The sequence below is a fragment of the Gadus morhua genome, chromosome 12, assembly GCF_902167405.1.
Source record: "Gadus morhua chromosome 12, gadMor3.0, whole genome shotgun sequence".
Taxonomy (NCBI): Eukaryota; Metazoa; Chordata; class Actinopteri; order Gadiformes; family Gadidae; genus Gadus; species Gadus morhua.
Window position 1 is genome coordinate 2,109,174 of NC_044059.1, and position 16,157 is coordinate 2,125,330.

At 44.4% G+C, this 16,157-nt stretch overlaps 1 protein-coding gene across 3 annotated transcripts in view; it reads right to left on the reverse strand.

Annotated features, from left to right (window-relative positions):
* The window catches only part of raver2 (ribonucleoprotein, PTB-binding 2), a 126,611-nt gene that overhangs the window by 41,109 nt on the left and 69,345 nt on the right, over positions 1 to 16,157 (reverse strand). For all 3 annotated transcript variants that reach the window (XM_030372819.1, XM_030372820.1, XM_030372821.1), the window contains exons 3-4: positions 7,332 to 7,639; positions 5,802 to 5,966 (exon numbers count right to left, since the gene is read on the reverse strand). In XM_030372819.1, coding sequence (XP_030228679.1) covers positions 5,802 to 5,966; positions 7,332 to 7,639 — 473 coding nt within the window. The remainder of the gene's footprint in view (positions 1 to 5,801; positions 5,967 to 7,331; positions 7,640 to 16,157) is intronic.

Sequence of the window (16,157 nt, forward strand, 5' to 3'; positions counted from 1 at the left end):
TCCCTGCTACCAACAATTTACAAAGTGTTCTTGAAATTCGTTCGTAGTCGTATCCTTCCCTGGCTGGTGGATGCAAACATCTTGTCCACTAAGCAAAAGCCCTATATAGAGGCAAGGGATGAATGAACATGTGGTTTGATCAAAAAAGGCCATAGATGATTTCCATTCAATTTTTTTGGACTTCCGCGACTCGTTCAGAATGCTCCCACATATCATGATAAGGTCTCTGGAGGAAATACACCTGCTCCAAATGTACACGATATAATGAAAGACGTGTATAAAAGCTTCTTTATCCAGTTCATATACAGAGTCCAGCTCGCAGAATAAATACCCTTGCGCCTTGGCATTAAGACCGGTTGTCCGTGGAGCGCAGTGAACTTTTTAGAAATTGACCGGTAACTGGATATGACGTCCCTCCTTACCGACGCACTGCGTCCTTGCGCCCCATCTGAACTCATCTCCCCAAACCCTGTGCAAGCATTTGCTGACGATGTGCAAATGTCAGGAGAGCATCATACATAACATGCTGTGCAAGACGGACGTCTCCCTCGAGTGGTCAGGTCTCGAAGTAAAGGAGTCTAAATGCGCAGCGCTTTATAAAAGGAGGAGCGGTGGAAACAGGTGGTACCAGTCAATATCCAACCGTGACCCACAAAAATAATTTGTGAATCAGACACGAATCATACACTTATCTTAGACACCGATTTAACTATGCTGGTGACTTGGACCCACAAGTACAAGAAATAATACCTGAATACACCACAAGGTTGCAAAAAATGTACACATCCCCCTTGCCGCCGTTTAAGAAAATAGATGCAATCAGACAGATAGCTTCATCAAAAGTGCAACATTTAATCGCCAATGTGCATATATCACGAAAGGTTTCGCGAACTTAAACAACAAAACTGTTCAGACAGTGAGAGGATGGCTTGGTCTGAACACTCATTCAACCCGCGACATGATTCATCACAGCAGAAGTGAGGGGGGATTAGGAATCCCAGACTTAGAGTGGACTTACATCGCCACTAGTCTGTCACATTTATTAAACATGCTTAACAATGACGAAAGCGAGAATTGGAACCCAGCTTTCTAGGCTTCTGTAAGAAAGACTACGGCAAATTGGACACTCATGCCACCGGTTTTGGGGTTAGATCTGACTGGCCTGATCTCAATGATCTCTGTAACTGGGCTGGTGTTGACTTGCAGTGGTTTGGAGTCGATACCACAAACGTTACACCTCATAAAATAGTTATTAAGGATAAAAACATCACTGTGACCGGAACAGCGCTGGAAGACGGTCTTCGCTACACAGTTCCACCTAGCGACAGCCGCGCGTCTCTGCTGTCATTGGAGGGGACTCAAACTTCAAGCAAAGCTAGCCTGTATCCTTTGTGCAGACCACTCCATATCACATACCACTTTTTCACAATTCTTCGATTGATGGACATATTTTCACAGTCAAAGCGAGGCTTCAGGTATCCCTAACAAAGTTAAACCTGTCAATCTGGTACCCTCGTTCCCACTCACATTATGCATGCATCATGGACAAGAGCAAAAAATCGAATCCATGTCACACATTAAACGGCTGCCATTTTTATTTTCAGTGTCAATGCATATAAATTGTCTTGTTAGACAACAAATGTTTTCCAGTTGGTTTGCAGAAACGTCCTTGTTCTCTAATTTACAGTTTTTTTCGATTGCTTAAACACTAAAATCAAAAGTATGACACTATTATCAAAACCTTACACTCAAGGATCATAACATGAGCCCAGATCTGCACCACTATAAGCACAATGTCAGCTTGACACTTTTTGCAAAACAATACACACAGTGATTTGCAAAACACTAAACACACTTAACATACATTACACACAAAAATCTATCATGAAGTCACGTCCTTGCAATACCAAAGCACTGACTGTCAAATTACCACACCGTCCAACCAATTGGTTCAACACAGTCATCAGGTGTGCAAACACTTGTTTGCTTAATTGCAGACACAACAATCAGGTGTGTAAGCACTATAAAAAGCAGTAGGTGAGTTCAGCGTTCTCCAAGCACAATGGAAAGAGTCAGAGAAAGAGTAAGACGACGACGAGGAGGAGGAGGAGGACGACGAGGAGAAGGAGGAGGAGGAAGAGGAAGAGGAAGACAAGAAGGTGCTCAAAGAGGACCGAATCTGACAAATGAGATCCGCGCAACACTGGTTGACCACGTTGTCAACCACGGCCTGACGCTGAGGGAGGCTGGACTGCGAGTACAGCCAAATCTAAGCCGATATACAGTGGCAAGTGTGATGAGAACATTTCAACTGGAAAATAGGTATTGTAAAAATATCATCATATCAAAAACATCTGCACGGTTTCAGTCACTGCTTACAGTACTGTATTCTATGCACTATCAGCACTTCTGTTACCTTTTCCTGTGAAATTACTGTACTATTGTATACTGGTTTTTTTCCTACATAGGATTGAGGGTCAGGGACGACAAGGGGGAAGGCCTCCTATGTTCACAGAACAGCAAGAGAGGGAGATAGTAAACATGGTTTTGGCCAACAATGCTATGACACTCAAGCAGCTCCAAGCTAACATTGTCAATAACCACGCCATTCTCAATGATATCCATCAGGTCTCAACATCAACACTGGCACGCATCCTAAAAAAGAAACATATTCAAATGAAGCAAATTTATCGAGTGCCTTTCGAGCGCAATTCCGAAAGGGTAAAACGACTGCGGCATGATTATGCAGAGGTATGTATTCACTTTAGCAGTGTGATCTTGCATACTGTCTCAGTTTTTTACTGTACTGTAATATGTATACTAGATCTACACTGAACTACACAATTTTGCCGGACACTGTTTTTCAGAGAGTTTTACGAATGGATGGAGAGGAGATCCAGCATGAGTTCATTTACGTAGATGAGGCTGGGTTCAACCTGACGAGAACACGAAGGAGGGGAAGAAACATCATTGGCCACAGGGCTAAAGTCAATGTCCCAGGGCAACGTGGGGGTAATATAACACTCCATTACACAGAATGGGGTCCTCCACCGCCATGCCCATATGGGCGCTTACAACACAGCACTCATACTTACATTCTTGGACCAATTGCGCAACATAACAGCAGCAAATCAAATAAATCATATGCAATACATTGTTGTCTGGGACAATGTGTCTTTCCATCGCTCTGCTCTGGTTCAGAACTGGTTTCAGCAACATCCACATTTCACCATCTTATATCTTCCACCATACTCTCCATTCCTCAACCCTATGGAAGAGTTTTTCTCGGCATGGCGGTGGAAGGTATATGATCTCCGTCTCCAGGCTGAGGTACCCCTCATCCAAGCCATGGAGGAGGCCTGTGACCAGATGGAGGTAGCAGCAATGCAAGGATGGATTCGTCATTCAAGACGTTTCTTTCCAAGGTGTCTTGCTAATGACAACATTGCCTGCGATGTTGATGAAATTCTCTGGCCAGATCCAGCTAGGCGAAGAGACAATGTCTAGTTGTTGTTTTTTAACTTACAATACGTAAAGTGACGTTTGATTACAGTATTATGAATCTCTATGTCAACATTTTGGGCGTGTTGAGAAATAAATGAGTTTCTTCAGTCTGCAACATTGGTCTTGTGTATTGTTTGGTGAATTTACATTATATTTGTACTTTGTTGATAGTAGCCTACTCTAATCATAGGGAAGTAGAAGTGCTAAAAGTGTTTTAGGTTTATCACAGCAGAGTGTAACTCGTGCAAACAGAGTATAGTAATGTGAAACGTGTGTGTTTCATATAGTAACAAAGTGTGGTTTTTAAAAAGAAGTGTATCGTTTTTACAGGAGTGTTTAATTTTGCAAAGGATCTGTAGTGTTTTGCTAATTGGGTGTGTGGTTGTGCTAATTGTGTGTAGTGTTTTGAAAACACAGGCCCTGTTTTGAACATTGTGCTTAAGCAATCGAGAAAAACTGTAAGTGCCACCAGGCCTGATATTACGATCATTGATGAGAAGAATAGAAATGTGTTCATTCTGGAAGATTGATTCAAGTCTAGAGGAGGCTTACTTAACAAAGCTGGTAAAATATCACCCTCTTGTACAAAAAATATCTGGCCTATAAATGTCAATATCTGGTAAAATACTGTTCAATATCCTCCATTATTGGAAGTCGCCACATTTGGAGGAGAAGGTGTCGTGTGTACCAATAATCTGCCGTTTGAACTGTCAACCTACCCTCAGTGCTGGATCATGCTTGAGCAATGTTTTGTATCTGTAACATTTATTTCCTTATGTACATTTATTATGAATCGCGAACATAAATAAATAAGTTAAAGAGTGTGTGTGCGCGCGCGTGTGTGTGTGTGTGTGTGTGTGTGTGTGTGTGTGTGTGTGTGTGTGTGTGTGTGTGTGTGTGTGTGTGTGTGTGTGTGTGTGTGTGTGTGTGTGTGTGTGTGTGTGTGTGTGTGTGTGTGTGTGTGTGTGTAATCAAGAGAACTCATGCATGAGAGACTGCTGGGTGATGTCATGACCTGCTCCCCAGCCATTTTGAAATCACTCCCCACCAGGGCAGACCATAACATGAATCTTTCGCGTTTGTGCGTGCGTGCGGAATGATCATCAGCTGTCTGAGCACAGATAGGAGGTCATGACTGGCCTGTAACAGAGAAAAGGAACACTTGAGCCGTCAAACTGACAAGACTTATTATATCGTGGGACAGGAATCAGAATGAGCTAAAAAGTGTGTTAATGTGTATTTATCCATGCACGCATCCTTTCATCATTCAGTTATCCATTCACCCACACATTCATCCTTTCACTCTACACATCCACATTTCATCCATCCACACATATCTGTCCCCCTTTGCCTTGAGCAGCTTGACATTCTTAAACTGCTTCCTTGTGGTGGAGTTCATCCCCCACTACCTCCATCAGACCTCACCTTGGTGAAGCTCTCTCTCTCCCACCAATGATGATGATGATGGGTGGCGTTCTTAACCCCTCACCTCCCCCCCACTCCACACACCTACACGCCGGTGAGTCATCTACAGACCACCGGGTACGGCCCTATCTGCTAGAGAAGAGAGGCCCCGGGGCCCTTGCAATGGAATGAAAGCAGTCTCTTGCGATGGGGGGGGGGGGGGGGGGGGGGGTTTTGAAGTAGGTTTACATAAGAGACACGCTATGAAGAAAAGGAGCCACCGCTAGTGATATCACCGCTAGTGATATCATCGCTGCGCTGCCAGGGTGACTGAGTAAAAGCCTATCTGACGCTCTCCGCTTGTTATGAACACTGACATAAGAGCCCTGGCTGGGTTACACACACACACACACACACACACACACACAGTAGAGCCATAGGCTAAAGAGTGCAGAGCTCCGCAACAGCGAAGCAGCATGAGTTATACGCCCACAATGCATCATGGGAGCTGGCAGATGTGGGTCTATTGATTTGTGCGTGGGAGTGGGGCAGAGAGGTTGGGCTAAAACGGGAATGGCAGTAGATGACTGATGGCGAGAGAGTGATTGCCCGGCAGGCGTGTGTGGGTGGATGGAGGGATGGAGAGGATTGAGGGTTGAAGGGAAAAGCGTTGGAAAAACACTGGTTGGAAATATTACAAAAGAAGACAACGGGACACAACTGAAGAGCAGTTTTGTGCTAAAGGGCGCCGAGTCGGGAGGGTGCGAGTGCGGACACAGCGATGACACGTTATCTCGAAGACGGGCCATTCTGTGATTCTCGCTGACTTTATTGCAAACCTGATGCAAAATAGAATACAATGCGGATGTGATTTACACACACACCACACTCACCTGGCAGAAGACAGGTTTGTAGGTGTCGGAGAAGAGCTGGGTCAGTTCCTCAGAGTCACACAGGTCCAGCGGGAGCTTGTCCACACACAGACACCGGGAGTGGAGCTGCTGTTCCTGGATCAGCTGGTTCACGTCCATCCACTGGACCATCAGAGACCGGTCGCCCTGCACATTCAAGGACCAGTCCACTCAGCTTGTTGCTTTGGGTTCCATTTGTATCAATGTCATAAGTCCAACTTTCAATCTTGTGTATGGTTGTGGTCGTATGGTTGTGGTGGTCAATATCCTAGTAATAAGATTATTAATATTATCATTCACCTCCTACAGATCAGCGTTTTTGTACCTAGACTCAATCCCTTATGATAATGTGAATTGCATGCTGGCTCTAAATATAAGCCCTCTACAGACAGGCTGCATGACTCTGAATGAGCCTGTACACTGGGCAGTTTCACTATTGGTTTAGACCTTTGTTTCCTTGCAAGTTCTGGCAACACATGGCTTGACGATTGACAATTGACAGATGCAGAGAGATTACAACATGGTTAAAATAGAATGCCTTTAGCGAGGACTATATAAATACTAAATAAGAGTTTTTTGCCAAGTATTGCCAGAAATATATTGAATGAATTGCACCGGCATAAAAGTCCTCCTAAATACTATCTATAACTATCCATCTGTCTATCTATCTATCTATCTATTTATCTATCCATCTATCTAGTCTATTTCAATTTGCATACAGGAGTTCATGACCCCCTTGTCTTGTATTTGTTTAACACCGCTAGTATTTTACTCTGATGTTTTTATAAAATTCAGTGGATCTCAGGCCTCCAGGGTGCTCTTCCCTCTTTCTCACTAATACCCTTTTAGTCTTCCCTCTTTCTCACTAATACCCTTTTATTCTCCCCTCTTTCTCACTACTACTCTGTTAGTCTTCCCTCTCTCTCACTACCACTGTTAGTTTTCCCTCTCTCTCACTACTACTCTTAGTCTTCCCTCTCTCTCATTACTGCTCTGTTAGTCTTCCCTCTCTCTCACTACTACTCTGTTAGTCTTCCCTCTCTCTCACTACTACTCTGTTAGTCTTCCCTCTTTCTCACTAATACTCTTTGCATCACCAGCTTCTTGAACATCTTCCCGTAATTCAACCAAACCAAACAATGCTTGCAACCATCCTGATTCTACACTACTGTCCTCATCTCGTTTCTCATTTGATTTAGAAAGCACCCAAATACACAAGATGCCAGTTCGAGTATGGCTTTAGACGAGGCCTGGCAAATAAATCTATGGAAGGACAACAATTATTACTGGGAGTCATATGAGTGCGCGGACAACATCGATGACTGCTAACTAGAATAGTCACTATCGTCTATCATTTGGACAAGATAAGAAGAACCTGTGGGTGAAGTTTTATTAAATAAGGTTTTATATAGGAATTGGCAATCTCTCCGACCTCCACTCATAACCACATCCACTCAACAACTCATCAACCCCTCCCCACCTCCACCGGAGATCTCGATGCAAGAGTGGTACCTGCGGCCGGCCCAGCAGCTCTGAGCGCGCGCGGGACGCCGAGTCCTTCTTCATGTACTCCACGAAGCCGTAGCCCTTGGAGTGCCCCGTCAGCTCGCTGTACACCAGGAAGCAGCGCTCGATGTTGCCGTAGGCGCGCACCAGCTCCTCGAACTGCTGGCCGGTGAAGGTGTGTGGCAGGTTGGCTAGGCAGAGCAGCGAGTCAGTGGGCTGCAGCGCCACGCTGATGCAGCGGCCGCGCACCGTGCTGTGGTGGAGGGAGCGGATGGCATCCTGAGCCTGGGTGCCATTCAGCAAAGTCACAAAGGCTGGAGGAGACGAGGACGAAGGATGGAGGAGACAAGGAGAAGAGGACGAGGGAGACAAGGATACAGGAGCGGAGGACAGAGGACGGAGGAGGAGACAAGGAAACGACGACGCAGAAGACAAGGAGGAGATGGAGACGGGGAGACGAGGACGTAGATCGGGGATGGAGGAACCAAGGAAATGAGGACAAGGGGATGGAGGAGATGAGAACGAAGGACGCAGGATGAGGGAGACAATGAAACAAGGACAAAGAGAAGATGGTGGATAAAAAGGGGACAGGGGGCAAAAACAGAAAAAAACAGAACAGAAAAACAAGGAGGCACATGTTGGGATGCACAGAAAAAAATGTAATGGAAAATGTATGGAAAATAAAGACATGACAAAACAAACGAAACAATAACAAAGAGATAATCAAAGCACAGAGACAGAGACACAAATAGAGATGCCGGTGGACAGACAGACAAACGTACACACAGACGTATACATAGAGAGAAAGACAAGACATTAGCTCAATTGTAGGTAGCCACTGTCTAGAATGTAATCCACATTGATATACACACAGAAGATAAGCACAATTTATCTTAAAATATACTGACACGTCTCACCGTTGTCTAGAGCAGTGGTTCTTAAAAAGTTTTACTAATGCACCCTCTCAAAAATATAGAACCCTTTGCACCAGCACAAAACCTTACATTAAGAAAGCCTTTCACATCACTTCCCGGGATGACTGGCTATTGGAAAGTCATGCAACTCTTAGCGAATTTCTCCCCCGAAAATTGCACAAAGCCAGAGGTGTGCTGGAGCTTTTTCAATTCAATCACCGACAACTTTGCCTTGTTTCTTTCTAAGCTTTTTCTTTCAGATTATCCTTGTTTATAGACCATTGATATTCCAAGTACCCCCTTCAACCCTTTGAGGTCCTCTTTTTGGTATGAGTATCCCTATTTGAGAAACACTGCAACAGAAAGTAATCCACATTGATGTACACACAGAGAATATGATAAATTTTGCTGATTTAAAAGCAACTGACAGATCTCTCTCTTTTTCAAAGGGTCACATGGACGCCTGGTAAATCTTGTTTAGTGTCAAATGATCTAACGACAGGCGCTGCATTGACTCAAAATAGCCTCACGTTATGCTTTTGCATTGCCAACACTGATTCCCAGACCGGGGAATCCTGTTTCTGTCAGGCCCAATTACGCACGCACGCACGCACGCACGCACGCACGCACGCACGCACGCACGCAGAAGTCATTAGAGGCAATGGGCTACAGTCTGAGTACTCCAGTCATTTTAAGCCAAAATTGGGGTCAACCTAGAACAAATTGCAATAGAAGCAAACTCAACTTATTTTGTCTCCTCAATATGTCCTGAGAAAAAAAAGAAAAGAAGAAGTTTCGAAAACGACCACAATATAGCCCATTCAAACACCTATTCATTATTTTTCTCTCCTGAATAGGGTAGAATTTGTTGGCTTTAGACATCCCCATGAAAATGTATTATTTGATTACTTCCATCAAGGCAAATTTCTGAACAACGGCGAAAGCTTAATTTATTGAATACAAAAGTTTGCTATCCTTCTTGAATTTCCTACATTGTTACTCTTTGTTTAATGTGTCAAATTCATATTTTTCATTTAATTTATTAGCAGGCTACACTGTGCAGGCCTGCTATGATGTCAGGATGCTGACGAAGCTGCCGCGGCAATCGCCATCCGGCTTAAATCCGGCCCTACCATACTGTCTGTGGTGGAACCGCGAGCCGCACCTAACTGCACTTCACCTAACCACACCTAATCGTACTACACCTAAACGCACCACCTTGTGGAAACAAGCCATAACACCTCAAGGGAACAGCAGCATGCAAAGAGATGGCCGGGAGGGAGAAAGTGTGAACTGGACACGTGGCAGCCCTGCACTCATGGCAATATCTAACAAGTAAGTAAATACACGTGTCAAATATACAATGTCCCATACATTGTATTGCAAATTTTCTGATTCAACTATTTTTTTGATGATCTTTCTCTCTTTCGCCCCCTCCCCTCCCCTTCTCTCATCTAAGGACAGTTTTCCTTTTCATAATACAGTACAGCAAAGATTTTCTGAGCAAGAGAAAGGGTACTTTTAATGGTATAGACAATGAACACAATGGTGCCAGATTGCCAAATGAATATCAAAAACAATACTAAGAAAGAAAGAAATAGGAAAAAAAGAAAGAACAAAAGAACAAAAGAAGCTAAAGCAGGCTTAATTATTGGCCTGTGTTGGGGAACGTTCCGGATCCCTCTGTGGCCATCAAGTGTGCGTTGGCAAACAGGAGGTGTGAAACGAAATATGCAGCTGAAATCAGCTCAGCGGAAGCAATTCTGCTGTCAGGTTGGCTGTTTGAAAGCGCTAATTAAAAAGTAGAGGGGCGACGGGGATTACAGCAGGCAACATTTCATAATTACGTGAAGTCGAGAGCACGCCTCCCGTGTCGGGACCCCACTGCCTCATCCCGGCTCCGAGGACCACTGGTCCCATGCAAAAGCCCTTTGCAGGGAGGTAAACAAGGCTCCTTAGTGGAGTTATTAGGGTCCTACTAAACCGTTGGAACCCTATTGTAATCGTTAGTATTATTATCATTATTAATACTAGAGTTTCCACGCCCGCGTTGCATGCGCTCAGCCTCGAGTTGTAATTAAACCCATAGCAATAATGTGGAAACCCCAGTCGAGAATGGAACACATTTCTGAGCGCATAATATAATAACATTTAGCCTATAATGTTACAACGTATAATGTTTTGGTTCACCTATCACGTAATGAAGCAAGCATTATAATTTCCTCCTTACGTTATGAAGCAAGCATAATAATTTTCTACTTATAAGTCGTTTCCACACAGTTTTGCCGAATTTGTATATCAGAAGATTCGACCCTGAGGATGATTCACACTTAATATTTTATGCACGGACATGGATGTCGTTTAGACATCAGTAAAATCAACGGTAGACAAAATGGAGGCAGAACGGGCGGAAATCATTGCAATCATCTTAAATGTTGCTAAAAGGATGCATCATATATTCCGTTGCATCCACAAAATCTGAAGCATCGATCGATGAAAGATTGGAACATATGTTAGAGACAAATAGAAGAAACGACGAAGAAGAAAGGAGTCACGAACGACGTTACTGGAGAAAAACGTTGTTCTGGTTAGAGAGCGTATTTTTTTGCTTCATTTCACATATAACTAACACATGGACAAATGTAGTTCATTTCTGTGTTAAACTAAGAAAACAGGGAGTGGACGGGACCCTATAATGTTCAGCTCACTGTTGTCAGTAATAATAATAAAGAAACATTTTCTATACACGTGCAGCTGTGAACTAATTTATTGTAATTTATTGCATGATGTGTACTTTTAGGGTTATGATAAGACCTATATTTTAGCGTTTACCACAAATGACTCTTAAAAGCAGTGCCAACATTTAAAGGGGACATATTATACCACCAGGTTTGACTGTGATTAGCCATTACAAGCCGTTTTGAAAATGTGCAGCTTCTGACATCACAGGTGGGCGTGTCATGGCTAATCACACTCACACCTGGTAGTATAATATGTCCCCTTTAAATATTTTTTAACCATTCCGCGAACAAAAGGCAAAAGGCTGAATTTCATTAAGGGGGCCTCTCAATGGCATGCAGAAGCGTCATGAACAAGCCAACTGAAGTGGTATGAGAAATACCAACTTTCTACTCCTCATTCACATATAAGGTAATTTACATTTCCTACGGAAAAAAAGACTACCTCGGGGGTAGTATTATTCAGGAGATTTTCAGGGTGCAAATGTAAGGATATTTTGGTCACACATACGGCCCATCAGGAGAATATCAGGACTTACAAGTGTGTCTATGTGAGCGCGCACGTGCATGCGTGCGTGCTAGGGCTGGGACGACGCGTCAACGTTATCGATGACGTCGACGCATAAATTACGTCGACGTGAAAAATGCGCGTCGATTCAAAAAAAAATAAAAAAATAAAAAGGGCGGCGCCGGAGCGTAGTAGCAACGCGAGCGGCTCCTCAGACTTTCATAAGTGCAAGGCGCCACACACTCGTTCCTCTAAAGTATGGGAATTCTTTAATGTAAAAGGAAACGATTCCGTGATACGTCGTCTTTGCAAAATGGAGATGGCTTTCCATTCTAGCACCACGGCAATGCACCAGCACCTGAAGAGGCGCCACCCGGTAGCAGCTGCAGATGACTGAGCACCGTAGAATTCTAAGAATGCATTACTTTGCACTTTTATTTTGGAATTTAAAGGCAATAAACATGTATTGAAATGTTAAGGAATTCATATTTTTTTCATTCAGATATGTAAATCAACATGTATAAATTGCTATTAGTCAATTAATGGGAAGATAATCGATAATCGAAATCGAATCGGACTGAAAAAATTAATCGATGCATCGAAAAAATAATCGCTAGATTAATCGTTTAAAAAATAATCGTTTATCCCAGCCCTATTGCGTGAGTGCGTTTGTGCGTGCGGTGTATTTGCGAGTTTGCGCGTGCTGTGTGAGCTGCAGGCCGCTTGACGTGTGCGTGCGTGCGTGCGGTGTGTGTGTATGCGGTGTCCTGCGCTGCTTGTCTTGAAACGTCTGAGTCAGCGCACGCATGTGTGTGTGCGTGTGTGTGTATGTGCATGTGTGCATGCTGCAGGCTGCTTGGCACATGCGCTCTGACCAACTTAAGTAACTTGTGCGAAAGGCCTGCTATTATATAGTAGTATGATTATTATTATATTATTATTTTTCTTTTTTACAAATACTTATCTCAAGAACGACATTGCCAAAGGTATGGCAGTCTTGTAGAACTAGTGAAATGAGTTAGGGATAACAAGGATGGGCCAAAATGAACTATAGATGGTGCTATAACAGGCTGCCATTTCCACTAGGGAAGTACAATATGCATGTAACATGATATACATTCGTCATGATGAACAACCCCAACACCGCAACTGATTTGGTGCCGGAAATGGCCAAGCTGCAAACTCGGCACACATGTACAAGGTGACTGTGGGACTATATGGTGTGAAATTCATAGCAATACGGCCAAAGACGGCAGAGATATACATTTTAAAGTGAAATGTGTATGAATGATTTTTTTTCTGTTATTAAAACAGCTCTAGCATTGCATCAAAAACACTTAGGCTTGGCTGTCACTATGGCTACTAAGAGGATATTCCATAGTATAACCATGCCAAATTTGAAGTCTATATCTGAAAATAAATGTGGATGCATTTGATTTGATGATTTTCTGCCATCCGTCGTAGCACTCCGCAAGTAGTCTTGTAACTTATCAACCCGGGGATACTCAGTTGGTAAGCGACGTCAACGGCTTTGGCAGACTATTTCTCTGCTGATCAACACTACGAATGCTGGTAATCTCACGACCCCACTGGTATATTCAAAACGGCTCTGTTTAGGCAGGAGTCGAGACACATAAGTGGTAACAAACCACAGGGCAGCATGCTGTCTATCCAGACACCATCTTGCTTCTGTCTGCCATCTTGGATCCCTCAGGTGTCCATAATCAAGGCCAATCAAAGGAGCCACTCCCACAGTTAGCACGACAACCCATTAACCACCAGCTTAACATTACCCAACAGTAGGATCTTGACATTCCTTCCCCCCTAAACAAAACATAAAACACAATTATTTATTTATTTTTCGCCTACCCTTTTGTGTTTTTTTTTTCTAATCTTCCATTTCATTTTCACATTTTCCTTAAAATAACTTCTAACCGAAATTAGAACTCCAGCCATACATTGAAAATACGAGGATCTTGTAAATAACGAGAGAACCCTCTGCCAAATCCGGGTAGACAATATCAGTCGTTAACAAGGTCTCACGCTCTAGAGAGAGCATCAGCAATGACATTGTCCTTGCCAGCAATATGCTTCACAACCAAGTTGTAAGGCTGTAATACGAGACCCAAGTGAAATACCCTGGCGTTAGCATTACGGAACCTGGCTAAGAAAGCTAGGGGATTATGGTCAGAATAAACCACCACTGCCTGCTCACCTCCCGCAATATAGACCTCAAAATGCCTAACTTCTAAGACTAGGGCCAAAGCAAATAAATTGGTAAGAGGGGCGGTCACTGTTGCAAAGTTAGGGACAAAACGGCGATAAAACCCACACATCCCTAAGATCCTTCTCAGCTGAGTGCAGGTACGTGGTGTCGGAAAATCCACAATGGCCTGAACCTTAGGGCGCACTCACACTAGGCAAGTTTGCCTCTTCCGTGCTGCAGGAAGATTCAGCACGATTCCCCCCCTCCCCACTCCCCCCGCTGGCCCGTGGTCACACTGCTCCCAAAGGCCGTGGCCTGGGAACGATTGCTCCTTCATACATACGTCCTCACGTCGTAATACGATACGTCATCACCAAGCGTCCTCGCCACCATAACAACAATGGAGAACAACAACGTGAATGCTGTCATCGGCCCGAATTTCAAGTAAACACCCGACTTAACTATCGCACCAATGTAAACCCACTCATGAACAGCTTGCCGCCATTGTTTAAAATGAATGTTGTGGGGAAGAAGGGCATGGACCTAAAAGAAAGAAGGGTCGCGCAAGGACTATGTCATCCAGCTCACGTTGAGCATCCGCACGTGTGCGCGTGTCATCTCATTAACATCTGTACTTTGGCCACGGCACACCTCTCCCAAGTGTGCCGTGGCCAAGGGGCTGTTCCGTGCTGGAATACGGATGGCGTGGTCACACAAGCCAAACGTTGTAGACTTTAGTATGCAAATGAGCTCGGGCACGGGCCGCGGCCCTAGTGTGAGTTGCCCCTTAGCCAACCGAGGCTGCACCACCCCACATCCCACCTGATGACCAAGGTATGTGACGGTACCTTTACCGAACTCACATTTTGACAGGTTGATTACGAGCCACGCCTCAGCCAACCGCTGAAATAAAGCCTTGATGTGCTCCCCATGCTCTTCCCAGGTGTCACTAAACACTACCACGTCATCTAAAAGGCATCACCCTGAACTGATACAGCCCATCTGGGGTTACAAAAGATGACACTTCCTTTGCCCTTTCTGTTAATGGTACCTAAAAGTAACCTTTCTGGAGGTCGATCTTGGTCAAAAACCTCTTCTGCCCCACCTGATAAATGCAATCCTCTAACCGAGGGAGAGGGAACACAATCCCCTTTTGTGACAACATTAACCCATCTGGAGTCAACAAAGAACCTATCCGCTCTTCCCTCTGGAGCAACTAAGATGACTGGGGAACTCCAGGCACTGTCTGAGGGCTCAATTACCCCGATGCGCATCATATAGTCTTCCTCCACCTGTACCACCAACTTCTTACATGGAGGTAGCCTATATGGATGCTGTTTCACAGGGTCAGCATTCTCTGTATCCACATCATGTACTGCCTGATTTGTGCTACCAGGAGTATCTCTGACAAGTGAAGGGAAAAGTTCAGACAGACGCACTACATCCCCCGGCTGGGAATCAGTAAGGTACTCCAACTTCCTTTCCACCTCAGCACGAGCTTAGTATTGTACAACCTAGCATTAACTACGTCAGGGGACGAGTCCACATCAAAGCTCCTCTGTACTTTCTGGGAGGTCCCTCTGAACACAAGTCACTACTGCCTCAGTTACCTCTCCCTTATAAGCTGTCATGGCATTAATATGACAAAGTCGGGTCTTAGACCGCCTCTCTTGGGTACTAACAACATAGTTGAGGTCCCCGAGCTTCCTCAAGACCCTGTAAGACCCAGCAAACATAGGACCTAACGGTCCCCATGGTCCTGCTCCTAAAACTAAGACCAAATCACCTGGATCAAAAATGCGGCACACTGCCTTGCGGTCATACCTGGCCTTCATGCAAGCTTTAGCCCCAGCTAAATTCTTGGAGGCAACCTCACTCGCCAACTGTTGTCGACCCCACATTAATAAAAAATACTCTAGCACATCCCCAGGGGGTGCTGGCCGAATAATCTTCTCGCGCAAGTGCTGTAATGGCCCTCGAAAACTAATTCAAATGGGCTAAAACCCAAGGATTCAGTGGGGGCGTCCCTAATTGCGAACAATAGAAACGGGATGGCCTCGTCCCACTCTTTAGGTTGACTTTCAACAAAAGCACGTACATGTTCTTTAAGGTTCCATGAAACCGTTCAATGGCCCGCTGACACTGTGGGTGATAAGGTGAAGAATGCTTGACCACCACATTCAACTCTGACAAAACCTGATGGAAAAGTTTGGCTGTAAAATTAAAGCCCCCATCTGATTGAATAGAGCGTGGCAAACCAACCCATGCAAAGAACTTAAGCAAATGTTCCACGATCTTAATGTTGCGTAGTGGAATGGCTTCCGGATACCTTGTGGTGGTATCCAATATAGTCAACAGATATTCGTTTTCCTTCTTGGTTTTCGGTAAGGGTCCTACACAGACAATGATTATCTCAGCTAAGGGCACCCGTACCACGGGTAAAGGTTGTAAAGGAGAAACTGGCGA